We start from the raw sequence: 27,315 nt of genomic DNA on the forward strand, positions 1-27,315 counted from the left end.
TAATTACAACAATGTGCATCTAGATATCAAATGTCATATAAAACTACACTGTCCTATCACAAATACAAATATGTCTTATATCAATTGTAATTACACATAATCCCTTCCTCCCACACAACTCAAACCCAAGCTGGAAGAGGGGAACGAGAAAAACATAACACTTGCCATAATATCCACACCTAGTAAGATGCCCAGATCTTTTCCCATTTCCCATTTTTCTTCCAAGCGTATAATGTATTTTTCTTATTTTTCAGCCTTCTTGCATAATGCCTCCTATTGCTGTATTGATAGAAGTGCTACATATGGATTCTTATGGATTCAATATGGTTTTTCCTTAGATCTGGACACAGATCGCAACTAAGCATGTTAAGAATCAATATACTGATTCCTCTATTGATATTCCTAACCTTTGTTCCATCTTCTGATGGATCCCTTCCCATTGCATACCCATTCTTATAGATGTGTAAATGGAGCATCGTCTGTACGCTGTCTTTTCCAATACAGAGACATCACATCATGGGATCTAATGGATGTTGATTGGCCCTGTATGAGAATATATGACATGGAGCTTGCAGTGTGAAGTAGGGGAGGCTTAAATATGATGTGAACAGAGCTTGAAATTCATTATTCAGCTCTGGGACTCTGTTCCAGTCACAGCTCAGCTTCCATTTTGCCATAGGTCATTAATATGGGCTCTGAGCTTTGATTGGTTACTATGGGCAATGAGTATAGGACAGCTTATGTGTGAGGTAATATGGAGAGAGACAGCTAGAGGGAGAGACACAGTGGGAGAGACAGAGATAGAGAGAGACACACATAGACATAGAGACATATATATACATACTGTATATAAAATATTGTTTGTTGACTCATTCTATTTTGCTTTAGCTAAGATCAGTTATTCACTATCTTGGGCAATGCCGGGGGCTACAGCTAGTACATTATAAAATTATAAAACCTGGACAACCCCTTTAAGCCCCCAGTATTGATAGATCCCTTCTATAACCCCATTGTATAATGCCCACCATATATATAAAGTCCTACGCACCTCTCTTCTTCAGCATTTAACACAACTCAGTCTAATTTGGGAGGATACAGATAGTGTTTATTACTGGAAATCCCTCCATGGCCAGAGACAGCAGGACAGACTTTGAAACCCAGGACTGAAAGCCATGGTTAATGTTTCCTGCTGCGGGAGCTCCTGACAATTTAGAAATCAGAATAAACTCAAGTAGCTACAGACTACTTTTGGAGGATTAACATATATGTATAGTAAACGCCTCCACCTTAAAGGAAATGGACCTTCAAAATCCAGCATAATAAAACAAGGACATTATTCATAGATAGATCTTGGCACTGTGACTGTGGCCATCTTGTTATATTTGTTATGTATGTCCTCTTTCCTACTAAAGTCAACAAAATTATGCTAATGAGCCTGAGCCCCTGTGTCGTGGCTTTGCAGACTGTTACAATGTCTCACCCTCCCACCTGCTCCTTCATCACTGAGATTACAGCAGAAAGTGCTGAGGAAGCAGGGTGGAGGTTGAGGCAGTGTAGCGGCTTGTAAAGCCAGATCACAGAGGGACTGGGGTAGACCTTCAAGCTAATTAGCATAATTGTAAAAGTTGATTTTAGAAGGAAAAAAATTACCACGGTCATAGTGCCTGGATCTATGAGTAAGTGTCCCTAGTTTATCATGATGGATTTTGATGGTAGATTTCCTTTAAAACAGTAAGTAATTCCTTATACATGTTCACCTCCTGCCTCTTTCAGACCAGTTTTTATTTCCAATGTGTAGAATCCACTTCCCAAAGAATAAGAAACGTAGGGCCAACCCAACCCCCACTCCATACTACAGATCATACTCCATTGATACAAGTAATGTAACAATACATATTAGTTTTACTGTTAGGAACTTTGCTGTGTTTTTTTTCTACCCCTTTTGAGCAGACTTAGCAATTGCTGCTACTAACCTGACTAACAGAGGACTTCCCCCAGCACATGTGCCGTGTTTCCACATTCTTTTTTCCCAGGCTCTACTAATCTTCTGACATAACATGCATGCTTGTCTCTCTCTTTTGTACGGGAGGGAACATAGTACAATGCTGACTTTTCATACATTTTCATAGAGCTTCTCATGTTTGAGATACCTGTGGAAATAACTGATCCAACAAAAGACTATTTCATATGACTCTCCGTCCATCATTAGGTTTTTACATACAGATCCATTGATAGGGGCCATAGATATGTGGCTGCTGCTCTTTTTTTGGAGTGGTATTCTGAGTAGTAGAATGTGATAACATTTCCATTGTAAATAATTGGGATTCTTCCGACCAGATTTTAAGTTTTTGTAGAAGAGTACACATATTAGTAGAATTAGCCTTGAGTAGATGATGTAAACAATACACAAGTAATATGATGTATGCTATTGTAGAATTTGTCTGGTCTATGGTTGTTTCCTAATATGAGAAGTTTAGTGTGGTCAGGAATTACATGATAAACCTATTATTGTGCATTACAGGACAGGCATTGGGTATTCTTGTGCTTCAGTTTTTCCAACAATACAAAAACATACCAAAAGGTTCAATGTTCTCAATTATATATAGTGTATATATACTGTATATATATATAGATATAAACTGTATACTCTAATATACAGTATGCTACTAGACAGTAGAGCGTCTTAGGACCCCTGCAGTGAATGTGATCTATACACTTCACCTACTATTAAGCAACAGCTTAAGGGCTCATTAAGACGGCCGCATCAATAGAAGTTTATGTCTCACAGTGCGGTGAGCACACAGTATCTCACCGCATAGTGACCAAATTGGGTGGCTGTGCCGCAAAATATTGGGCATGTCCTCTAATTCAGCAGATATGCGGCATAGTGGCTCGTCTACCTATGGAAGGGTGAGGAGTCATCAAACGGCTGTGTGAATGCAGTGGTCATCTAAATGGACACCAGGGCTAGTGTTCTAGTGTGTAGTGAAGGGTTGTTTTCCCTGCAGAGAACCCAGGACAATTAACAGTTAACACATTAGCCAAGTTGTAGTATGAGGCAAAATCCATCATGATAAACCAGGGACACTTACTCATAGATCCAAACACTGTGACTGTGGTAATCTTCTTACATTTGTTATCCATGGCCTCCTTCCATCTAAAAATTAACATTTTACATTATGCTAATGAGGCAGAAAGACTTTGGGGATGTTACCCAAGACCCTCCATAATGTAGCTTTATAGACAGCTACACTGTGCAGGAACACTTTTCCCCACCTAATGTGTGCCAAAACTCTTTGCTGCAGTGAGATTACATCAGGCAGAGGTAGAGGGAAGTGCCTAGGAAGTGTGAGACAGTGTAACGGCCTGTGAGGCTACAGCATGGAGGACTCCTCCAGAGTCTTTCTGTCTCATTAGCATAATTTGATACAGTTGGTTTTAGAAGGAAGGAGTCCATGGATAACAAAAAATAAGAAGATTACAGTCACAGTGCCTGGATCTTTGAGTAGGTATCCCTGTTTTATCATTCCTGATTTTGACGGTAGATTTCCCTTACCTCTAACCTTACTAGTTATTTAAGCCAGTTCACATACATACATCACTAAACTACAGCTTTGATTGACCTGACATTTATAGACAATGTAGAATGTATTAAATATCCTATGCTTGTGATTACAACTAAGGCCTCATTCACACGACTGTCTGGGGAATGTATGCGGCTGTATATACTTCCCCATAGACGGTAATGGCGGCATGCACTATCCTGTTTTCTATGGAGGGGGGGAGCAGCGCTCATCCCTCCCCTTCTCCAGCGAGCCGCCGTATGCCCACCCAGCTAAGGCCGTGCAGGCTTATGTCTGTGTGAATGTACCCTAATAAATATGTTTGATAAGTTGTTATTGAATAGAAATGAAAAGATATAGTAATTTTTTAACATTTTTAACCCTTGAGCATTTACTGATTATGAAGTTGAATAAATATGAATGTATTTCCGAGTATTCATGCCTCTTACAACTTCTGCAGGTACTTAGACCAGATGCACAGGATCATGTCTCCAGGAGCTATTGGGATACTCTGAGACGTGGCACGAGCCAAGCCCTCTTTTCGGACCTTGCAGAGGTACAAATAAACCTCTGGTCCGTTCCATCTCATTAGGAGTTCATCTTCATCCATGTTTCATACTAACTTGCACCTATATTGCATGTGACTGTTGGCTTCTTCTCTTGCATTTAGTTCACTGTTTTATATGTATATGTCATGTATTCACATTATCTATAGAGATGGCTTCAGAGCTGAAATCTTACTTAATCAGGCCCGTTTCACACCTGTGTCCATTCCCTATAGACTGTAATGGATCTTCTGTTACCCGCAAAAGACGCGGGTGGTGACACAATTTTTTCCACTGTTAACAACAGGATGTGTAATGAAACTTGCTGAACGTAGGTGTGATCTTTGTCTTATTTTTACGACTGGTCCGATATACAACGATTCAGAATTAAAACGTCACAAATTAGCAGATTTGCTTAAGAATACAAACTGTGTTTCTGTGTATCATCTCCAAGATCTTTTGCTTAAAAGGAACCTGTCAGAAGAAATTGATCAAATGAACCATGACCAGTATGTTGTTTAGCAGCTCAGTATATTCCAGTCCATGTTTCTTTCATGGCCCAGTGTATTGGCATTGTCTAAAAAAATCACCTTTCAAGATAGATGTAAATTAGTTGTAGAAAGTCATAGAGACGGAGAGTTTTGCACAGAAGTCAAGCTCTCCTCGGTCTCTGGCTATTACAAGTCCCCCGAAGGACTTGTAACCCACCTTTCTTCTCCCGAGCATGGAGACAGGTCACAAGTGCTTTGGGCAACATGTAATAAGCCTGTAGGAGCTCTTGTAACACCCCCCCAAAGAACTTTTTTCTTAATTTAATAAAAATAAAGTACATTTTCTAAGTAGAGTACAGGAGCAGAGCTCCTTATAAATATATTGGGAGTAATTTACAATTAGACAGGGTTCTGATAGTTGTATGTCTGTCTTTGGAGCTCCACTACCGTTCAGATTTATTAAAGTGGTGTTGGTTCTTTATTAAATCACTCAGCAATGTCTGGGATTTTTTAAAAAATAGGCACATAATAATCGCATGGAGAACAGCACATACACCAGGGGGTAGCGATTTTTTTTTGCTATTATTTAAAAAAAAAATGGAAGTAATAGATCTGGCTTTACACAGTGTTGCACTAGCAGTGGTTCTATGTTCAAGCCTTTGCAAATTTTTTATTCTTTTTTTACACCAAAAAGTCAATAATAAATAATAATTAATAAAAATAATGATCTACTCAGCAGTGTTAATGGTTAATAAAGACTAGTAGATTTTCTTCAGACTTTTACAAAACAAAAAGATTGCAGTTTATTAGGTCAGTTTCTGCTGACATGTTCCCTTTTACATTTTCATTATTAATGTTTAGTGCCTTAAATAAGTGTATAAATATAAGAAATAATGAACCCAGAATCCAGATGAAGATGCATTTTAAATATATAGATTGAATATAAGACTGAAAAAGAGAAAAGGATCCTTCTTAAAGAACGAATTTATAGGTGTTGCCCAATCACAACAAGATAGATCCTATCCACAGAATAGGGGGTAAGTTGCTGGTTGGTGGGGGGCTGTTGTACACCAAATTAACAGAGCAGCCTGTCCAGTGGCGTAACTTAGAGCTGCTGGGCCCAAGAGCAAAGTCTATACCAGGTTCCCCCGACTATAATTTAAGGTTAATAGTACTAGTTTTCACATATGGGAAAGTGACACCTTTAGGGCCCCCTAATCTTCTTGTTCTGCGTTGCCACCACACCCTCTGTACCCGTTCAAGTTACACCCCTGAGTCTGTTGAACTTGCACCGGCTGACAGAGATAGCTGAGCGCCGTACTCAGCTTTTACCAACACCTTTGGTTGCAAGTGAAGAATCTCTGAAACAAGGTAGAGATTTTACCAAATAAGATGTAGGGCTTAAGACACAGTGATATACAGAATGGCATTAAAGCTCTGGTACAAAGTAATGGACCTGAAAGGTAGTGTAAACTTAGACAGCCTAAGGATTCCCCAGGTTTATTATTCAGTACCAGCTACTGTGAAGAAAATGTTTATATCCAGCAGGAAGAATATAAAATATAAATTCTTCCCTTATTTTTCTCAATCCTTTTATATTCCATATGACATGTATGAAATACACATATGAAATGTGCGACTTTTTGTGCGAATTTTCACAGTTTTCGACTTTTTAGGTGCAGAATCAAGCAGCGTAGCACAGGTAGCTGCCTCAAGGATGTAATGCAGTCTCCGTATTTATCTTTGTGGCCCAGTTGTTTGTTCAACTTGTGAGACTTTTGGGCTCTGAAATTGTCCCATTCTTGCACCTAATAAGTCCCAAAACAGAGAATGCTAGACCCAGACTTACTTTTGGGAGCTACTATTTGGGACTAAAATGTCGCACACCACAAAGTCCCAAAAGTTAGACTAAACAGGCAACTCATCACATGTATCACAAAGCGGAAAAACTTAAGATACATTGCGATGATAAAGTAGGCCAACTTCAGGAAACTTGAAATAGTGGCAGCTGAAAAACTATGATACATGTGCCGCATGTGTGGCTGTGGATAAGAAAATTGCCTAAAATTGCCACAAAACTGTACCTCGTCTCCAAAAAAATTGTTGGGAACAATTACTATTGGAAATGCATCCGAATTTTTGGATAATGTTGCACACATAAAAAAACCCAATCCTCACATGTTGTGCAGCACATTTGTTAAAGCTGTTGCCTGACACTGTATAACAAGACCTTGGTGGCCGGAAGGAAGGGCTGCTTAAAAACTAAACATTTATTTACCTCACAGCGTCCCACGGTGCCATCTCTCATGTCTGTGCCCCATATAAACAAACAGGGGCACGAAAGCCGCGCTGCGCTCACTGTCAACATCCCTGATAACAGTGATCAAATGGGACTTTACTATAAGATTACTGTTACATGTGATCCGTGTAAGGGAAGAGAAGGGGACACAATGAATGATGCCAGATTACTGTGATTTCCTAAATTGTTATTTATTTGTATAACTGAATACAGTATTTTATCATTTTCCTCATGCAAAGAGGAGTATTTTTTACTCTTCTGGAGAAATGTAGTGCGGCCTCTAGTAGGGCCTATGAATAATACAGGTTTATGTTTTTAAAGGAACCTGTCGTCAGGAGCCCTTTTTCTGGTTCCCCCAATGTCCCCATAGAGAATAGTGTGCACATTTCCAAAGAGTTTTTATAGTAAAACTGTCTTTTTCCAAAAAAAACAAGATAAGTGGGATCAAGGTTTACCTTTCTCTATGCAGAGCTGTGTCCCTTGTCCCATTGGAGTGCCCTTTAAGGAGTGGATCATGCATCGAGTTTGCATTTTTTTGGATTAAGACAGTTTTACTATACAAACTCTTTGGCCGTGTGTACACTATTTTCTATGAGGACATAGGGGACCAGAATAAGGGCTCCTGATGACAGGTTCCCTTTAACAGTATTATAACATTTGCACACAGTATGTAAAAGACACTGGTATTAATCTGATTTACTTTATAAAGAACATTAACAGTGTAAAAAGAAACTACTAAACTTTTATTACCTGAGAAAACCCCTCTTAATCCAAGTAGCATTTGAATCTTGTAGTTCACCATTTACACAATGTGACAATTCTCTTCTCTATGAAGGGTGCTGATGAACTAACCAGCTCTATGATACACACTACACTACTGGTGCACTTTTTTGGGAAGAAAGGAAAAATTGAACTTAACTTTGAAGACTTTTATAGGTGAGTCACTTTCATGCATTTTAATAAATAAACATTCTTTTGTGACATAATTACTTTTTTAGCATTGTTCCTGACAGTTACCTCCTATTTTTTAGACTCTCACGCACCCTGTTTCACCACCATACTGTGTTGTTAATCTTTTGGTAAAAGAGAGGAAAAGTGAACTTTTTTTCAGTTGGCTCTAAGGCTAGACATTCGCATCTTGGGGGAGATTAATCATCAAGTTTCTAAGGTAAAACTGTTCTAGTTGCCCATGGAAACCAATCAGAGCTCAGCTTTTATTTTATAAACGGCTGTGGGAAAATAAAAGATGAGCTCTGATTGGTTCCACTCAAAGAGACTTATGATAAATCTCCCCCCTTGTGTGGTGTTCCTATACATCTTGAATGAGCCATCCAACTAACCCTGTCCATGAAACATGTCTTCTCAATCATGGAAAAATGAAATTCACTTCTTTTGTAGGTTTATGGATAACCTTCAGACTGAGGTGCTTGAAATTGAGTTCCTTTCCTACTCCAAAGGCATGAACACAATCAGTGAAGAAGATTTTGCCCGCATTCTGTTGCGATACACGAATGTGGAGAACACATCAAGCTACTTGGAGAATGTCCGCTTCCGGATTCCAGAGGAAAAGGTATTTTTATTTGACATTCAGGTCTATCCATGTGGATATGAGGAAGGTAACCTTCTATCCTATTTGCACATGCTCCATGCAGAAAGGACGTTTATAAATGTCAGGACCGTGACCAACTGCAAACAGTGATTTCTCCTGAACCCTATGTCACGTTAAACAGGAGTATCTCCCCTTTAATTTGTATATTATATATATATATATATTTTATACAGTATATATCATATTTATATATATATATATATATATATATATATATATATATATATATATATATATATATATATTACGTATGGATGCTTCATAGAATCAGAGATATCCACCATTAAAGTGGTAGTAAAAAAATTTGTTTACATACAGATTTCTATTAACGAGATGTCCGATTGTAACTTTAGGAGTGGATATACATATATTATATATGAACAATCTATATTTTAAATATGGACATGTCAAATGTCCAGGGGCATAACTAGGAGAAGCTGGGCCCGATAGCAGACTTCTGAATAGACCTCCCCTTCCCCCTCATATTTGTACTCCCTCATTATTATACAGATATATACATATTTGTATACTCACACATTTATACTCTTAAAGGGGTATTCCCACGAAGACAAGTTTCTTATATGTACTCAGGATGACAAAATAACACATTCTCTAATTCACTGTTATTAACAAAAATGCAGCATTTTACAGATAGAATCCCAACCTGTCTCTATCAGTCCTGGTGTACACAATTTCAGTTTCCCATAGACACAACCCTGTAACTTGTCTTAGAGTCGGGCAGACATCTTGGATGAGATTGTGGAGCTGAGTTTCTGTCTGTCTCAGCTGTGTGGCTGTAGCCCCGCCCCCTGCACGGAGCTCAGAGACACTCACTGATTACATCTTGCCAGCACATGGTGAGCAGAGAGAGAGGCTGCAAACTAGAAGCTACAAGGAGAGAAGGGATCCGGGGGAAGGGGGAGGCAGCAACATGTCTGTGATATGTAGCAGAGCCCAGAGTGTAACAGTGTAATGGTCTATCAGCCTCTGTGTAATCATCTCATGCATCTCTGATCTGTCTCATCTCTCTATGTATCAGTGTGCTAGTACAATGTCAGAAGCCAGATGAAAGTGTATATACACCTTGTGCCCTGATAATGTAACCACATTGTCAACCCATATAACTAGATGGATAATACAGTAAAGTGTCTGCTTAGAGAGGCCCTCCCACACCCTGGGATTTTACACTGAGCAGCCTAGAGAGTGATAGGAGCTAAAACAGCAATAACACTGAGTAACATTGTCAAGTATGGGGTTAAAATGATCTTTATTGTGTTAACATCAATAGCGGGTTGAGATGTGAGAATTTTCTTTTGTGGGAAAACCCCTTTAAGCACACACATTTATACACTGATATACACATTTATACACTTACACAGATCTGTCCCAGTAGCTGATGAACACATGGTTCAAGTACATTGGAGGAATTACAGACGAAAGATCCCCAGTCCTGTTGTTTTGCTACCAATTTGAGCTACCAATTTATGCTGTGTACAGTAGAAGATGTACACTGTTATATACTGTACATATTATGCTGTACAATGTGCACATTCTCTATTCTTCAGTGTACCAGGTTGGATGACAGGGCCCCCTGACACAGTGGGCCCCATAGCTGCTACTATGGCTGCTTCCACTGTAGTTACCCTGAATACATCATATTAAAGGAGACCTTTCGCCTTCCTTTGTGGTCTAGGAAGAAGAGTTCCAGGAGGGCTACAGTATTGCCCCTTTTGTCGTTGTGAGGGGAAGAAGGAGATTTATATAAATAATATAATCTGAGTGTTGTGGAATACTTTCCTCATACCTGGTGGTCAATTGAAATTTCTCCTGAGGCTTAAGCTTAAAGGGGTTATCAGGAATTCACCGGATGTTGGCCCAGGGCAATGGAAGATAAAAAGTAAAGTGTACTTACAGCACATTCCCTGTCTAGGGCTGGACTAGTATTGCCTGGTGATCATGTGACTTCTGTGGCCAATCAGCGACCTTAGTGGTCAGAAGAGCTAGATCGGTAATGTTTAGTTATATGCTGAACAGGACCTGAGACCAAAAATCTGTTGCATTTCAATGGTTTTTACCATGTTGTTATGTTATTTGTTTGGCACTTGCTGTTATATTCTGCTGGAAATGCAGATATGTTACCAGATCACAGTTGTAGTAAAAAGTTTGCGTCTTATGTAGGGAACTTCTCCCTCCAGCAAACATTGCCTTTCCATGTGAGATTGATCACAATGATAAGTTTACCCAGAATTTCAAAGGGATCCCCATGAATGAATGGCGGCTGAGAAGCTTCTGTCGCCTTCATTTCTTGAGTCGTGATTGTGGTACCCAACTCATAGAAGAACTGTTGGCATAACAATGCCTGAGTGGAAACCAATGGAGCTGAAGTTACAAGTAGGTCTTGAGGCGTGGGATGTTTTGGAGGGATTCTTCTGTTTGTATTTGTGGTGGGATCAGGTTAATCCTTCCTAAGGAAAACTTGCAAACAGCTTGTCTTTGCCTGAAATGGCTACACTTTGGCAGTGTTGACAGTGCAGCTTGAGGAACCAGAAAACCTAAAGTGTACTTAGCGCAAGACCTATTGTTAGGGAGACTTTCATCTTACGTCTTGGTCAGAAGCTGAATGGCCAATAATTGAGTAGTGTCTAAATGGTTTCTCATCGCTTCTCACCGTATAAAAACAAGGATTGTTGTATCATTTAAGAAAGTATGTGAAACATGGTATTTATGGGCTTTCGCCTCCAGTTTAACACCTCATTGTCTGACTTGATTGTTGTCATGTAAGCACAAGAGTTGTGTTTGAAATGTTAATGACTGAGGATTGAAAGTTGACCACTTGTATGTGTGCACTAAGCTAGGATTGTATTGTACTTTACAGATAGTTACATGGCGATGGCTTGGTTAGTAATGTCTAACCTGTGTCTAGTTTGCATCATTTTCAATCCTCACTTTCAACCATCCATGGGCAGCATGAAATAGCGACAAGACTCGAGAAGAGGTATCCATAGGGCCGCTTCCCTCCAGCCTCTCCCAACCTGGCTCACCTTTATTTCTTTACATATTTGCTTAATGGGGAGAAAAATGTCAATTAATCTTGGCAAGTTTCCATCAAAGAGGGCTTGTCATATTTCCTTAAATGTTCCAGTAAATATTCCTAATGGATCGTTACTGAAATTCTGTGTTGTGATTTAATATCTCCTAAGGCCTCATGCACATGGCCAAATGGGAGCCAGTGATACCGCCGCACAATTTGTGGCGCATCATGGCCCCCATAGAGGTCTTTGGCACCCAGACACGGTACTGTGAACACACAATGGGGCTCATTAACTAAGGGTCGCGGATAGCACTTTCGTCTGTCTTTTCACGGTTTTCGAGATTTGCGCAGCTTTGACAGGTATTTAACAGGGCTTTGCGCTGGGATTGTGTTGCACGCAATTGGGACTGGCCGCCGGACGATCCGAGTGATTTGGACCGAGCGTGGGATTTAACTTTCAAATTGTGTCGCAAGACAATGCACTTACATGCACCAGGATATCGGGCGCACGATCTTTGTGAATCGTGGCAGAGTGCATTATCGGCAGACAAAGCACTTTCGTGAACTCCAAGGGATCGGGTAAGTAAATGTGCCCCAATGTCTCAAGGCCCCCAGTGACCAAGCCGGATGGCTGGACTGCAAAATATAGGTCATATCCTATATTTTGCCATTGTTATAACACAGCTGCTTGTCTTTCACTGGAGAGAAAGACAAGGAGAGAAAGACTCGGTTGTATGCTTGCTGCGTTCCTGTGCATGAGGCCTAAAACTGTATAACTAAATAGACAGCTGTGGGTTACCATCTTTTTGTCGAAATGTTTGGGGTCCCTGCACACTACTACCAACACTAGGGAACATTCTAAATTAGAAACAAATTCATAGATTCCTGGTAGGAAATACAGAAAAATAGCAGCAATCAGAGAGGTAGAAAGATGCTCCAAATGTATGTTACTAATGTTGGAAAAGCGAGGGCACATAGTCGCTTGGAAGTTTTGAAGACCCTGACTCACCGTTTTTGACTCATCATACAAAGAAAATACCTCTCCTGAAATACCATACTTCTTAGGGCACCATGGTAGTGATTAGTGCAGTATTTTGATGCAATCTGCCTACTTATTTTTATGGTAAAAATGTACTCTGTGTGACTTTGTTACTGTCCCTACTGCTTCCTACATATTGGCGATTGCAGTGTATAGTATCTACAGGGTGGTACCGCTGCGTAGGTACAATGTATCTCTAGTGTGAGAGGAATTATTCCGGCATCACTTACCATATTAAAATTACAGTCAGGATTGGCTGGGAGGCTGATTCTATCTGGACAATATGCTTCCTTGACTGATGCACTGGAACAGCAGTGAGCCATTTTTGTGGCTTCCAAAAGAAATGTAGTCAGCCATGACTCTAATTTATCAGTTAACCAGATGGGATAGGAAGAAAATACAACACGTTTTTGCACATTGGCACTTCATTATCATTATATGGTACCCATATAATGTATATCCTAGTGTGACAGGTGGACATCACAGTCTCAGGCACTGGGCAGCTGCCGTTGTTTACTACTGCAATTTCTTAACTGTACATCTAAATTTTGCCTTTAACCTAAATTACTTCTGGACACCACGCATAAAACTTTTTCTCGAATCATCCCTATGCTTCTTTTAAAACAGATTTCATACCAGTATAACGGTATAATACCCTCTCCTCGTCCCTCTCACATTGTGGTCCCTCTCTTCCACCTTCTCACATTGTGGCCCCTGTCCTCTTGCCTTTGACATTGGTCCCCTCTCCTCCTCCCTCTCACCTTGTGGCCCCTCTCCAATTCCTGCACACATTGTGGCCCCTCTGCTCCTCCTCTGTACATTGTGGTCCCTCCCCTCCTCACATTGTGGCCCATCTCCTTCCCCTCCTCACATTGTGGCCCATCTCCTTCCCCACCTCATATTGTGACCCCTCTCCTTTCCCTCATCACATTGTGACCCCTCTCCTTTCCCTCCGCATATTGTGACCCCTCTCCTCCTCACATTGTGGCCCCTCTCCTTCTCCTCACATTGCAGGCCCACCGTTTCCTCCTCCGCACATTGTGACCCCTCTCCTCCTCCTCACTTTGTGGCCCCTCTCCTCCTCCTCCTCACATTGCAGGCCCACCCTTTCCTCCTCCTCACATTGTGGTCACTCTCCTTCTCCCCTCACATTGTGGCCCCTCTCATCACATTGTGGTCCCTCTCCTCACATTTGGTCCCTCTCCTCTCCTTGTGGCCCCTCTCCTCACATTGCGACCCCCCCTTCTCACATTGTGACCCATCTCCTTCCACTTCTCACAATCTGAATAACCCAAAGTTTAGTAATCAATCACTATATTCTAGTCCCCCCATCCCCCTAATAATCTTGGTTGCTCTCCTCTGTACTCATTCGTGTTCATCTATGTCCTTGGTGTCCAAAACTGTACACAATATTCCATGTGTGGTCTGACCGGTGATTTGTATAAAACTTTGCAAAACTATGCTCTTCTCATAAGAATGTATTCCTCTCTTGATACATCCCGTAATTTTATTAGCTTTATTAGCAATTTAGTGGCTCTAGTCACCAAAGTTAAGTTTACCCCCTAAATCTTTTATGCTGATGTTTTACCAAGTGATTGACTGTTTGGAACGTAATTGTACTTTTTGTTTCCATGGCCCAAGTGCATAACCTTACATTTATCTACATGAAACCTCTTTAGCCTCATTATTAATTACAATACAGAGCTTAGTATCATCTGCAAGTATTGGAACTGTGCAAACTCTTTATGAGGTCATTGATAAAAATGTTAAAAAGCAGGGGCCCCAGCATTGACCCCTGTGAAAACCCTATGGTAACTTCAACCCAATTTGAGAACATGCCATTAATAGTGACCCTCTGTTTCCTATTAGTAAGCCAGTTTCTAACCCAAATACATATATTTTCCCCTCATTACAGTCTCATGTAATGTACCAAACTTTAATGTGACACTGTATCAAATGCCTTGGAAAAGTCCAGATACACAACATCCACCGCCTTGGCCAGGTCCAGTCTAGAACTTACCTCCTTTTAGAAGCCAATTGGATTAGTCTGACAGGACTGATCCCTCATTAACCCATGCTGATGCTGGGTTATGCTGTTATGTAAAGTGAGATATTACAGGAAAGCATCTCAAACAAGTATCTAAAATATTTTCCACACAACCGAAGTTAAACTCCCAGGTCTGTAGTTTCCAGCATCATGTCCACACTGTCTTAGCTGCTTAGAAATGAGTCCCCCCGTCTTAGCCGGCTTCATACTATGTGTACATTTTGCATCATAATGCAGCAGGCATGATATTAGCACTGCAGCCTCTTAGCTGTTGTGAGTTTATTTATGTCTATGGCGATAGACTTGTTCCCCCCGCGGTCAGACTTTGCCAGTGCTATGAGGTATTTGCTGACATGTTTACCCAGCGTGTCTTTCATGTAAGTAAACACCGCTCTGCAGCTTCCTTTTAACTTTTATTCCTCTTTCTCTCTGACTCGTAAATGATGAAAATACCTGTTTAGTTAAACATCCGTCCTTTTCTTATACAGTTAACCCTTTTCAGAGTGGAAGAATATGGTCCTTAACCCGCTGTCATTACTATACTACGCTGTCATACTATAAAACATAATAGGAGGTTGTCCCATCATAAGGTTGACTCCCCTATTTTTATTAAACATTATTTGGGCAGGTGGTGCTCATTGAGGGGGGTCCCCCTATCAGGATCCTCTTTCCCTAGCACATAGGAGTTATTGACCTAGTAAACTCTGGGCCTCATGTGTTTATGCTCTCCCAATCATTAGCCAATTTTCTTAGGGTTTTGATTATTAGAATTTTTTCGTTTAGTTTTAGGCCCCCTGCATATGAGCGTTATTTTGGGTTTTCGTTAGCCCTTGTTTCCACTAACACATAGTTGGTTTACACGGCCGACTGCCATAGTCGCAAATTATAGAAGCGGTCTTATTACTGCCCGTGTTTGTGGCAGGTTTTTTTTCCCACGGTCCACAACCTGCAATTTCACACGTCCATAAGAAGGCATAACTGGATACAGGATCAAAGTGGTTTGTCTACTGAAGACAGATGCCAGATTTGTCTTCTCAGTTCTCTGGTGATCTAATATTACATGGCAGGCATGAATGGTCAGGAAGCCCCTGGTGGTGGTGGTGAAGTTGCATTGGCGTATGATTCTATGCCAGGCCCAAGAAAGTTGTAGAGAGTATAAAGGTGTGGAACAGAAGTGCCCTGCATCTGCCTACTCTACCACCAGCATGCCCTTATTCAAAGCTGCCCCATGGCCACTTAGTGTGGAGGTGGCGTAAATGGTGGAACAATTGTAATTACTGCCGGTTCATCAGCCATTTCTCTGCCCAATCCGCCAGCTTTCACAAATCCCATTGTAATATTATACTATCTGTCTCTGTATTAATCACTTTACAGAGCTTAGTATCATCTGCAAATATTGAAACATTACTATGTAAATCCTCTATAAGGTCATTAATAGTAATATTTTTTTTAAAAAAGTAGCCCCAATACTGACCCCTGTGGATCCCCACTGGTAACTTCAACCCAATCTGAGAATTATTTCAGAACTTAATGTCCCCCTATGACTTTCATAAGCCACAGCAAGACATACAGATAAGATTTGACATCCTGACATAACCTTTTTAATGTAATAAACGAGCAATTGACAGACTCAGCCTTAGTCATACACGCTATAATGCAAAGATGGACTAAAATAGGCACAAAATAATTGCCTAATGTGAAGGTTTTTGAAGATTTCCTTGTATAATTGTAGAGCAGGCGAGGCTCTATCCATCTCAGATGCCACATATTCCGATGTCTCTGATGCATTAAGCTCTTTGTGCCGGCTGCAGCGCTCGCTTAGGACTAGTACAGGAAGTATCATGTTCCATATTATAACCTTCTAAATGACTTTTATTCATCACCTGCTGATACTTTCATCTACTTATCTAGATAAAATCATAGAGGAACTAACTCTGCCTTTCTGCTCTGCTTCTCAGGGAATCTCTTTTGATGAATTTCGGTCCTTCTTCCAGTTTCTGAACAACTTGGAGGATTTTGCCATTGCAATGCAAATGTACAACTTTGCCAATCGATCTATTGGTCAGGGTAAGACGTCCTATTACCAAGATTTTTTTTTTTTGGCTTTGGTTTGCTTCTTACATACAAGTGATACCAGTGTAAGCTGCATGTGTGGATGTGTTCCTGCTATATAGAGACAAAAACAGAAGCCATATCCATTTTGTCAGGTTTCTTGATTTTTGGGGGGTGTTTTTCTATTGGACATAAGGAAATCAGTTGAAAAAAGAACTGAAGTTCGATATGTAAAGTGGCATTGCAATTCAGGGTCACGAGGCATGTTGAATAATATGTTATACAGAATTTTAGAATTGGTAATTATACCACACAAATCAAGTTTTCACTTTACAATTGATCACTTATGATAATTGTGTACTAGATATAAGCATTTGTCAATCTTATTGAATCATAACTGTAAACACACTGAGCCATGGATTTCCAAACTAGAAAGAGCCAATTGAAATTGTGTTCATTGTTTGGAATACTGGATAATGTGAAAGAGAGATTTTACATTCCTGTTCTAGTTATCTACTTAGAGATTTGCACTGCTGTATTCAGCTATCCCTATGGTGTGGGGACAAGTAATAGATCTAGTGTAATTCTAGGGAACTGGCTGACTTTTTAACCCTACAAAGCTAATGGTTTTAAGATGCTGAGACGGGTCACATTTTGTATTGAGATGATGTTCATTCAGACACCCCTATCATGGACTCTAGTGCCTTGCTTCATGCTTTTGGTGTCATTTTAAAGATGAGAATGTCATCTTTCAAGTTAAATGTTACCACACGTCACACCTATGGGGAAGTTGGTGCATAAGTAGTGTACCGTCCCTTTTAGTATAGAAATGTAAAAGCTCAGCACTCATATGCAACTAATAATGGCAATCCACATTCATTTGACAATTTGGTTAAACGACCTTCCTTAGATATTTCCACACTTTGTGGCATGTACCACGATGTTAGTGTGTGGTGAGGGCTCCCCTTGTTGGTCATCTTTCAAAATCTGGGTTGTAGTTCTGTGGGCTACAGAACCAGAGAAACAGATGGTTGATGATAAATTTAGGACTGTGAGCTCCAGATAAAGATCCATCTTCCGACCATGTCTTTGACCGCCTGTTGCCTGTATCTATGCTTCTATAAATCACAGAACCAGAGGCCTGATGTGATTTGAGAGATGAAATTCTTGTCTTTAATATTACACCAAAAGCATGCTAGGTGCTACAGAGCCCAAGATAGCAGCTTTCTTTGGATATGATGTCAGGGCTGAATATTTGTCTTGATTATGAGAATGCTGAAACCCACCTGGAGTAATGTGTTTGGAAGTGGTCACCTGAATCGGTTCTGTTATCAGTACAAAGGTGCTCACAAAATCCTTGAATGAAGAGAGAGGCCCCTCTCTGAAATTGGGTGACACATGGGTACATTTAAACATTTTTTTGTGAATTTAATAAGAGCAGAGGTTGCTCATCTGTCATTTTTCCTTTACTCCCATTATGACCCACTACAGGTTTTTCCCTTAAAGGTCACATTTAGCTGATGTGTGAATGTGCCCCTAGAAGCCAAGTTCAGTTCCTACAGACACTTGACAAGGTGAAAGACAAGGCTTTGTACAATAGTAAAGCAGCCTCCCGGATAAGACGTCATATTGTTTCTCCATGACCAATTCCAATGAATGACAAAACAAGATGGGAGATTTGCCTCTTATCATAATGATTGGTTTGAGTCTTTTGATGTCTCGATTCTCCACAGATGAGTTCAAGCGTGCCGTATATGTAGCTACAGGCCTGAAGTTGTCTCCGCATTTAGTGAACACAGTCTTCAAAATCTTTGATGTTGACAGAGACGATCAATTAAGTTATAAAGAATTTATTGGTATAATGAAAGACCGGCTACATCGAGGATTTAGGGTAAGAAGCTGAGATTTTCGTTCTGCTCCAGTTTTGCAGTCATGACCTATGATAATATTGTATGAGTTATAATATGTATAGTAAGCTGTGTGTAAAATGAGATATATTTGTCGATATTATGGATTATAGAAAGGCAGTAATGGATATCTTAGATCGAATATGATGGTGGATTACATTTTGCACATTTGTCACCTTTGCTATTGCTACATTTCTCTTCACAGATAAGATACATTACAAATTTTCAGCTCCTTTAAGCCCTCACCGGTGACTAGAGCATTGACTGTCTGCTTTATAGCATTTCACTGCCACCTGCTGAGCAACATAGGCCATTGCACGTCATCACTTAAATGGGAACCTGTCACCAGGGACCAGATTACAGTTACAAATTACGCCCATTACAGCTGCATTGCAAAGATGTTTTTTTCCTTTTCTGTGCATTTGCATTAAATACAATTGTGTGTTTATTTTAGCTTGCACCCTGACAGAATCCTCTGGTGCGTTCCTGGGTTTACTTTGGTTTAGATGCTTTAAAAAAAAAAAAAAAACGTGACCTATCTGTGCTGCTCACTCCTCGGCTCTCAGCCCCCACCTTTTGTACTCCTGTACAGCTCCAACCTCCCCCACTGATGTCAGCTCACCACACTGTGGGCTCTGTCCCTGTGTGAGTGAAGGAGCAGGAGGGAGGAATTGTACAGGAGCACCAAAGGTGGAGGCTGAGAGCTGAGGAAGGAGTGAGCAGCACAGACAAGTCACATGTTTTTGTTTTTTTAAATATATCCAAACCAGAACAAACCAGGGACTCAGAACAGGATTCTGTCAGGGGGCAAGGTAAGTTAAAACACACAATTATATTGTAATGCAAATGTACAGAAAAGGCAGAAAGACATCTTTGCAATCCAGCTGTTATGGTCTCAGGGAGACATGCTACTGCACATAGTAAAGGCCTGTGAAGCCTGGAGGCTTTGGTAACACCCCCAGAGCCCTTCTGGCTCATTATCATTATCAGAGCCATGGATAACAAATATTTGTACAACTACGGCGCGCGTTAGGAAGGGGATAAACCCCTGACAAACCCTTTAAAGGGAGTCTGTCACCATTATCATATTCAGCTGTCCATTCTCTATTCACTATTAGGGGTCCCATTCTTGTTATCAGTGGGCATCCCAGCAGTCAGACCCTCACCGATCAGCTTGTTATACTGTGGATAGGCTATAACCTAAATAGTTAGTACAAATCCTTTAAATGACATCTACCACCAGTATGAAGGATTGTAAAACAAGCACACTGACATATTGGTGTGTGTCCCCTCTGGCAGGATCTGCTCTTTTAGCTTTTTATGGCCTTGTTTTTACAAAAATAGGCTTAAACAATTATGCAAATGAGGGCTATGTGCTCCGCCCCTCATCTTTATTTGCATAATTTTTAACAACTTTTTTTGTAAATACAAGGGCATAAGAAGCTAGAAGAAGAGCAGATCCTGCCAGAGGGGGCACACACCAGCATGTCAGTGTGCTTGGTCTACAATCCTTCCATCAAGAAGTACATAGAAATCATAGGACTCCATTACACAGCTCAGCATAAGCTAATAGTATATCTAATATCTATGTAGATAATAATATACTAGAAGGTGGCTATTATAACAGCAGGTATACAATAGCCAGGGCGAGCACCACTCTCTGTATTGCATATGGCACTGTTCACACTGTGAATCTAATGTCACTCTTCTATTGGCTTGCACCCTCTGCGGCTGCTCCGTGACCTGCACACCTCTATCTTCTGCCTCCCAGGGATACAAAACTGTCCAGAAATACACCACATTCAGAGCCTGCCTGAAGAAGCAGCTGTATAACAGATAGGTACGTCCTCTCCGGCTCCCCTGTGTATGTTATCTGACTTTCTTTTTGACATTTCTAGACTTTTGGATTGTTTAATGTGCATGGAAATTGTGTGGCATGATTTTCTGGAAGCTTTCCACCTGCCCAAATGGATTTTAAAGCATCATCGACAGACCCAAACATGTAAAAGATACTTGTATTACACAGATGCGAGCGTCTGCCCTATTCATCTCTATGGAGACTGCCAGGTACAGCGCTCGGCTATCTCCATCAGCGCCATAGAGATGAACAGGGCGGCCCGTGCATGTGCCACTGGCTGCTCTCTACATCTCCAACTATGTGGGGTACAACGGATAAGGGGTAGCTTGTCGCTGGAGAACCTCTTTGAGAAAATTTGGCAAACCTTATACGAAACGAATCTTGGATGATTCACTCAAGTATTTCCGGCAAGATCCAGGCAGCCAGCGTCATGTAGAAGGCCTGGTGCACACCACAGCCGCTCACAGGACAGGAGGCCGACTCCTCGCACTGAGGAGAAGATATTTTATTTCCAGTTATAATTGTGATGTGAGAGGTAATAGGAGTTGGGGAGATTAAAGGGGTTTTCCTACCAAGCAAATTAGGATTTATCCACAGAATAGATCCTAGCTTGCTGATCGCTAGGGGTCTCAGTTATCACGAGAATGAGGGGCTCGATAGGGTCGGCCCCGTGCTTGGCGATCTCCGTCAGCTCCACAGAGATGAATGCAGCAGAACGGTCACGCGTAGCCGCCTGCTCCATTACTCTCAGGGAGCGACAGAGGTACCTGGGACCTCATCGGACCCCGTGTTTTCATGATCTGTGGGGCTCTCATAACTGAGACCCCCACCCATCAGCAAGTTAGGCCCTATCCTGTGGATATTTTTTGGGTTTTTTTAGCATATTTTCTGTGTTTTGTATTTTTTTTATCTTCCATTGACAGGTTGATATTGCTACGTAGCAGTGTAGAGGTAGACGCACTCTGCTGCAGCTGTCCAAATGTATATACCATAATAGAGCCTATGTATATCATCTGGACGTGCTGCTGCGGAAGATGTTGGCTTCATAAAGAGATGACAATAACCAGTTTCTTACATTTTATCGGATATATGTTCTGTACTAACTTGTGTGTCCTTGTCTCCAGGATAAGCCGAAGCAGGGCCTGAAGGACTACTACACGTGTGTGACCTCTGTCACCAGGAAACACTTCCGAGAGTTATTCCGGAGCTTCCGCAGCAGAGATTCGCTGAGATAAAACGCTGCTATTAAATATTCAATCCTTTACAGTTTATAGCAAACATTAGCGCCGCCACCATTTGATGATTTTGCACTGAGTATTTATTTTATGTGTGATTTTTCACAAGATGCATGTGTCTATTTTAATCTATTTTATGTTTTTTATATTTTTATTAAGGCAAAAATTGAATCACACACAGATCATGTTACGATGAGGTACATTTACGTGATGCTCTGGATGTTCCAGGCTACATAGAGATGATGATTTCTATGTAGTACAATGAATTCCGTACTTATACATTAGACACAATATGGGCCTCGTGTACAAAGACAAGGGCGAAAAGACACGTAAAGCCATTGTCCTAGAAAATAGACCCCGATTTATATGACTTATATGCTCTGACCTGCAGTGTTGTAATGGACAACTGCGCTGCTTTGTGTAGTTTTATACCTCAGGCTTGTGGGGTTTTATGATTGTCACTGGTGACGGGGCAGATTGCATGAATAGTAGTGTAAGCTGTGAGCGCCCCCACGTGGGCCTACAGAGGAATGAAACGCGTGGTTATGGAAATATATATAAATAGGCATGCTGTTACATTTCTAAGACATAAGCTATAAAGTGATACTACAAGTTATGACCTGATGCACACAAAAAAAAAAAATAAGATGATGCAGAAATGTATACACATTTTACAGGACACAATACAAATCATGGAAATCAGAGAAGGCATTGTATAGACACTTGCACAGTATACTTGTACGTGTAGAGGATGTCAATAAATGCTGGGATCATGAGCGCACAGAACATAGAAAAGGCATAAATATCTATGTAATGAGCAACAACATTTCTATTACTATATTACAAAGATTATTCTGTAACCAGAACAGGATTGACATATAATAATTTTAACATTTGGGTAAAAAACCTCTGAGGTGGCAGCTTTTTTTATAAAAAATAAAACTATACTATATCTTTTCCAATGCAGGCTGCAGGGTTCTGGCCCTGTTGGACTGTAAATGACATCACATACTTTGTGCATGAGATGGTTGATACAATCCCTGATCGCGCTCTATTGAATGTCTGGAAACGGCCTGTGATTGGCTCGTTCATGACGTGCACAATATATATGATGTCTTCGGGTCCTATGGTACTGGAGAGTCGCCTCAAGAACATAAAATACATATAATTATTTACATAGGGGTTATACTGTATAGAATTAAGACAAAGGGTCACATTCTCTTCCAGGATCTGTGCCTTCCTCTGCCCATTGGTTATGTTGACAATTGCAACAATTGAGTTGTAATAACAGACACAGCCCACTGACTGGAGTAATGATGTTTCTGGGAAAAAGTAATCCCTGTAATATGAAACATTTGCTCCTCCAAATAAGCTTTAAGTTTTGTGTATTGCATTTGGCATATCAATAGTCACCACCAGATGGAGCCATTGTGGAACAAAGGATAGTGGAATATTAACTACTGTAGGAATATGGTTTTATAATAGAATGGTACTTTATTTTACAAGAAAATAGGTTTGCAATATGTTAAATGGAGTTCACTCATACTGTAGGACAGAGAATATACTGTATGACCAAACATGGACGATCTCCATTTATATCTTTATATCTCTGTGGACATGTGATGTGTATGGAGACAAATCCAATCTCCCAGATCAGTTATCACAGACCATACTTTGAGATCTTATAGCTTGCAATGTCCCGAGCCTATTCAGAGTGAGTTTTAGAAGAATACTGGCAGTCAGATGCTTGTAGAGAATTATTGGAAGCGGAGATGCAGAACACAACACTGAAGGCTGTTTCTGCTGAACTAAATAAAATCCATTCACTATCACCACTTTTTACAATCTAATAGTCTACTCAGTGTAGATAACAATTCATCAGCTGCAATCATTGCCGCAGGATACGATAGGTTATCATCCACATCATATATCGATCTCCTTACACCCGCTATTCAGATACTTGGCACAGTGCTGCTCCTCTTCTCCGTTATATTATAGCTAATAGGAACACCATTATACCTCACTTCTGGGTACAGTACAGACAGTCCCCTGTTAGGTTCCTTCTTAAGTTGAATTTGTATGCAAATCAGTACAGGTATATTTTAGCTCTAGACCAATATTTTTTTTTGTTCCTGTGACAATTGGATTTTCTGAATTTTGCACTGTCCTGGGAACAAGAATTATCACACTTCATTACAGACACCAGATCATTGCAGCCTGGGACTACAGTAAAGCATCCTGAGAGCTTCACCAGACGTCACAGTGGGCAGAGGTCCGTCCTTAACTAAGGGTCGTCTGTAAGTCAATGTCCTTATCTCGGGGACTGTCTGTGTTAGGAAATGAATCTTGCATTCTTATACACTACAACGTATGTTATACAGGAGCTGTAAAGTTTGATCATTTAAGATGTCACCTTTGCTTATATTGCATTGCATGCTGCACTTTTATTGAAAGAAAACTGTAAATAAAATTTAATAAAAAGTATGACTTTAATGTATTGACTGCACTGATAACTTTGGCTTCATTGTTTATCTCCCATGATTCATAATTTGCCAAGATTATGTCCTCAATTTTCCAACCAAAGAGGAGCCTAGCTGTCATCTAGCAGTGTGAACTAGTTAGGTATTATTTACAATGATATCCTATTACTGGGGTAACAATGATTGTGATATATGTGATCACAGTGCAGGGATAACTCCAACAGTTAGGCCACTTCTACATTCGCGAGTGTAATGCGATGAACTCGCAACGGGTGCTGCCCGCATCGCACGGCCCGAATGCTGCAAACTGGGAGTGAACTCAGCATGTCAGTTCAGTTCCATTTTGCAGCGTTCGGGCCGTGCGATCCAGGCAGCACACGTTGCGAGTCTGATGCGAGTTACACTCGCGAGTGTAAAAGGGGCCTGTTTGTCATAGAACCTGAATAATACACATCAGGATATACCAGAACATAAGCACTGACACATTACATGGATGCTAGAAACCGTTATCTCCAAATGCATCAAATTGATGTCTCAGTGTAGATATAGGAAACTATGCAATACATACAATACAGAATAATAAATCTTTATATAACACCATTATATTCTGCAGCGCTGTTAGAACAAAGATAGAGATGTAACAGTCCATGGGTTTTAATAAAAAATAAAATATATCTTAGCACATAGATGATAAACACGATAAACATAGCACTTTACACACAAAATATATACGTCACACAATAAAGTAGTTATTAGAATCCATTGAAAACGTTATATTTGTGAGTGAAGGAATGTCAGTGAATATTAGAAAAAAAGTCAGGGGTGCACCGAGGAAAGGCAGGGCCACGTAGCAAAATTGTAGTTTGGGCCACGTCCACTCCATGGTCTTTTTTCAGCCACAAAACTGTTCCTGATACTTTCCAAAATTGTGTATTACCTGTGGATTTGCAGCACAGCTTTTTGGAACTGTTAATCCGCAGTGTTATGCAGTAGTAGTGTATTATATATGGGATTTAATACATTCACATGCACATAATTCAGAAAAAATACAGGCTGCAGAAGGGAACAGCAAAAGCCTAGAGCTCATCCTTCTGCACATCTCCTCTTCTGTCCCGTCTATCAGCTATTACCTAATGCAACAGCTTCGGGAGGGACTGCTATGCATTGGCCGTGCAGCGAGGGCCCCATAGCAGTGGACTTTCATAGCAAGTTTCTGGAGCTGGTGACCAGACATGCCGAGGGAGTGTTATAGCCTGTTGGAATTTTTCAATTATAAATGCTACTTACTAGTCCTGCCACGAGAGGCCGCAGGATGTCCTGCATGTCACTGAGCTGTTGGTGATCCTAATATCACTACTAGGGGCATATGAACCAATATTCATATGCGATGGCTCCCCAGATAATCACACCCGCAGTTAATAGAGTTTGTTACTCCACAGCAAAGATATGCTGGAAGCCCTCTCCACAAAGTCTGTTTTCTCAAACCCAAGAATTATCAGATCCTAAACAAAATCTGGACTAAACACTGGGTGATATGGTTCCAATCCAAATAAAGGAGATAGTCACTGGCTGACTGTGAATTGCTGGACGGACAGTGTGGCCCTCTAAATCCTGTGTGTGTCCCTATACTTCCCAACACCTCAAACAAATAGCCTAGATGGAGGACAAAAGCCAAAACAACAATCATGGTACCCTCAGTCGTACTACCCAAAAATAGTCTCAAAGAGCCATTTGATACGGAAGCGTCTCCTATTACACACAAGTTACCGTATTTTCCGGACTATAAGGCGCACATAAAAACCTAGGATTTCCTTAGAAATCCAAAGTGCCCCTTATAGTCCGGTGCACCCTATGTATGGAGGAGGGCAGCGGACCCTACTTACATAGGTCCCCGCTACCGGAGACAGCAGATCTCCAGCGGGAACTGCAGACCACGTGGCACGGACAACAGGCGCCATAGCGCGAACCAACTTCTGCCGCGTCGGTCTGCAGTTCCCGCTGGAGATCTGCTGTCTCCGGTAGCGGGGACCTATGTAAGTAGGGTCCGCTGCCCTCCTCCACCTGAACCGACCCCCTACCCCGGAGATCGCTCACCTCTTGCCGGGTCGGTCTCCGCTCCGTTTCCCTGCCACGCCCCCGGACCCTGCGCCTTATAGTCCGGTGCGCCTTATATATGGAATTATTCCATATATAAGGCGCTGACTACTAATGCGCCTAATAGCCCGGAAAATACGGTAACTTGATCTGTCAAACTCGCTGTGTATGTTGACTGGAATGTCTGTTCCAAACACAAAGCTGCCAGGACTAAACTCAGCACTGTGGCTGGTCCCTCCAAACAGCACACGCAGCAAGTTTCACTTATCATACTAACTTGCTTGTAAGCGGCCATAGGTTACATATGGGAAAGAAGATAAAAGGCACTCCAGCAAAGACATTTAAGAAATTGTATTCTTTATTCATATATTTCAAAGATAAAAACATCTTATCCATACAAATAATAATTCCTTTATTCATATAGCGCACACAGATTATGCAGCACTACACAGAACTTGCCAAATCGGTCCCTGTCCCCATGGGGCTCACATTCTAATCATCCTACCAGTATGTTTTGGGGTGTGGGAGGAAAGCGAAGGAAACCCACGCAAACACAGAGAGAACATACAAACTCTTATAAGTTTGCCATCTATTGGCGCCCCTTAGGTCAGGCCAAAGGATACCTAAAAAGTGTAGCCTATAAACCATATGCCAAATAGAGTTATAATTGTGTAGATCAGATGTTTACATCTTTGGAATACAAGAATAAAGAAGTCATGTTTTATACATCTTTGTTGGATGCTGAATCGCTTTTTGTATTGTTCCATAGTCTACGGTCAGGACTTGCTTCCCGTACACACATAGGTCTATTAACCCCCAGGAGTCAGTGAGCCGGCATCCACCTTTCTTCATATTCTTTTCCGTATGCAGAGCTGTGCCGCAATCTGACATTTTTATCTGTGTCATTTGTTTTGCATAATTCACACACTGCTCTCGTGGTACAATGGTTTTAAATGCTTCCTTATTTGTCATTGCCTACTAAGACCCGGTGCACCTGCCAACTCAGCACCACTTCAAGTTGGACTGCTTCCATCAACTGTACTGAAAGACATGAATCTGACATTA

General features: G+C 40.9%; 1 protein-coding gene across 4 annotated transcripts in view; it reads left to right on the plus strand.

Annotated features, from left to right (window-relative positions):
* Positions 1-24,173, plus strand: part of MICU3 (mitochondrial calcium uptake family member 3) — a 92,961-nt gene extending 68,788 nt beyond the window's left edge. For 2 of the 4 annotated variants that reach the window (XM_072122167.1, XM_072122175.1), the window contains 7 exons: positions 4,024-4,119; positions 7,734-7,834; positions 8,297-8,468; positions 16,583-16,691; positions 18,410-18,567; positions 20,355-20,423; positions 21,566-24,173. In XM_072122167.1, the coding sequence (XP_071978268.1) occupies positions 4,024-4,119; positions 7,734-7,834; positions 8,297-8,468; positions 16,583-16,691; positions 18,410-18,567; positions 20,355-20,423 (705 nt within the window). In that variant the 3' untranslated portion in view covers positions 21,566-24,173. The remainder of the gene's footprint in view (positions 1-4,023; positions 4,120-7,733; positions 7,835-8,296; positions 8,469-16,582; positions 16,692-18,409; positions 18,568-20,354; positions 20,424-21,565) is intronic. The other 2 variants (XM_072122183.1, XM_072122192.1) reach the window with 1 other exon arrangement.
* The last annotated feature ends 3,142 nt before the right edge of the window (positions 24,174-27,315 follow it).

The sequence above is a fragment of the Engystomops pustulosus genome, chromosome 1 (assembly GCF_040894005.1).
Source record: "Engystomops pustulosus chromosome 1, aEngPut4.maternal, whole genome shotgun sequence".
NCBI lineage: Eukaryota > Metazoa > Chordata > Amphibia > Anura > Leptodactylidae > Engystomops > Engystomops pustulosus.